Genomic DNA, 1,860 nt, shown 5'->3' on the forward strand with positions numbered 1-1,860 from the left:
TCTCACTAATAACAGCTCAAAACTTACACTTAAAAAATACCAATAGTTCCTTAATTCTCGATCTATGAATTAAGCCTATCTTGGAAGCTTGGCACAGTACTACCAAGAAATTTATAAACAGGAAGCTCAAGTCCAGAAGTTTAACTAAGAAATTTTTTCCCTAAAAAATAAAAACCCCACTAAAAACTACAACTCCAAAGTTCACACACTGTAAGCTAAAACAGGTCTGACAGAAAGTGCAATCTGAGACATATTGATGTAATAGATAAGCAACAAAAGTTAGCAAAAACTTCACAAAGACACAAATGGGTAAATACTTGAATACAAACTTTCAGAAACACTAAGAAACGACTCATTTGGGTAATTTTATATAGTTTGTATACAGCTTAAAACAGTACAACTGAAAACATCTGTATGTAAAAGCCACACCAAAGTCAAAGGAAACACCAAGTAACAGTCTTCGAAGCTGTCACAGGAGAATAGCTGGCAGGTATTACCCTAAGACACACCCTCTTCCTGATCTATCATTTCTGTTTTAACTGAAAACACATCTGCCAGCATGTGCTTTGGTATCTCTGAGCCCCGGACTTTCAGGGCATAACAAGCATTCTCCACTTTGGCCAGACTCTGTTTCAAGGTGTACAGCTTCTTAGAAACCTCATAAGGACCAGTAACCTGGCGCAAAAACTGGCTCACTTCAAAGGGCGTGTCGATGTCCCCGGTCCCCACGCTGTTAATGCACATGCGCATCAGCTCTCCCGTCAGGTCGGCCACTCCCAGCAGGTAGTCCACAGGCGTAACTTTCAGGCTCCAAGTGACTGGCTGCTTCATCTGGGCATCTGAGGTGGGAGTTTTGTTTTCTTTCCCACTGTCTTCAGTTGTAAATATCAACTGCTTATTAATTTCTTCCATACTGATTAATGAACGTGTTTTGATGAAGTGTTGAAAAGAGACAGCTTCCACATATTCCTGCAGCCCTGTGGTAATGGCTCGATGGAATTGATGCATGTCTTCTCCTGATAGCTCTTGGGCTACCTGCAGTATTTTTTGTCTGACACCATCCAACTTAATTTCTGATTCAGCCAATATTTCTTCCATATCAGGAGCACTGGTAATCCTATGGAGGAGAAAAATTGTCCTTTTACTTTCAACAGTTATGTCCCAGCTTAGTTTCACAAGTCTCTCATATTTGTCATGCCTTGCATCCAGTTCCAGCTGAAATGATTTGAAAGCCAACATCACCAGGGAGGACGAGTTAACGTCCTTCGCCTCTCGCCTCTGGCTGTGCGGGAAGTTGTCATGCTTCCTCTTCCGGAACGCTCCTTCTTTGCAGCTCATGTCAGCCGCACTTTCCCCCAGGCACACCGAGTCCGCAGAACGCTGGGCGGGCGGAGGGTGGCTTCGGGCGGCTTTGGGCCCACCCACCAGCGAGCTGCCCCGGGAGGCAGGAGGCGGGTGACACGCCGGAAGCCGTCCACGGTGCTCCCTCAGCCTCGCACACTTCCGGCCTCGGGCGCGCGCCCGCAGCAGCGCTCATTTCCGGCGCGGCGGCCGGCGTGCTCCCTTGGTCGTGCCTGCTTCAGCTTCTTGCATGCTGGGATTGCAGACTTGTGCTACCATGGTTGAGTCAGTTATGTATGTGCTTCTTAATGGAGTGTTTCTGGCTTGGTCTAGTTTTCATCCATTTTAACTACTTTTGGCTGATGGTTTGGGTAGTGGAATTGCAACTTATTTTTCTCCTTCAGATTTGTTGTGGCTATTCCAGTCTTGATGAACTTCCAAATGTGTTTCTGGAGCATGGAAGCCCTCTTGGGCATTTATTGGGATCATGGGGATGCTTTTAGGTGCATTCTTTCTTCA

At 46.0% G+C, this 1,860-nt stretch overlaps 1 protein-coding gene across 1 annotated transcript; it reads right to left on the minus strand.

Annotated features, from left to right (window-relative positions):
* Window positions 1-374: 374 nt before the first annotated feature.
* LOC125344868 (translin-associated protein X-like) lies at window positions 375-1,338 on the minus strand. Its single transcript, XM_048337175.1, has one exon. It carries the CDS (start codon window positions 1,336-1,338, stop codon window positions 499-501), a length of 840 nt encoding a protein of 279 aa, XP_048193132.1. The 3' UTR covers window positions 375-498.
* Window positions 1,339-1,860: the final 522 nt, after the last annotated feature.

The sequence above is a fragment of the Perognathus longimembris genome, unplaced genomic scaffold (genome assembly GCF_023159225.1).
Source record: "Perognathus longimembris pacificus isolate PPM17 unplaced genomic scaffold, ASM2315922v1 HiC_scaffold_4567, whole genome shotgun sequence".
NCBI lineage: Eukaryota > Metazoa > Chordata > Mammalia > Rodentia > Heteromyidae > Perognathus > Perognathus longimembris.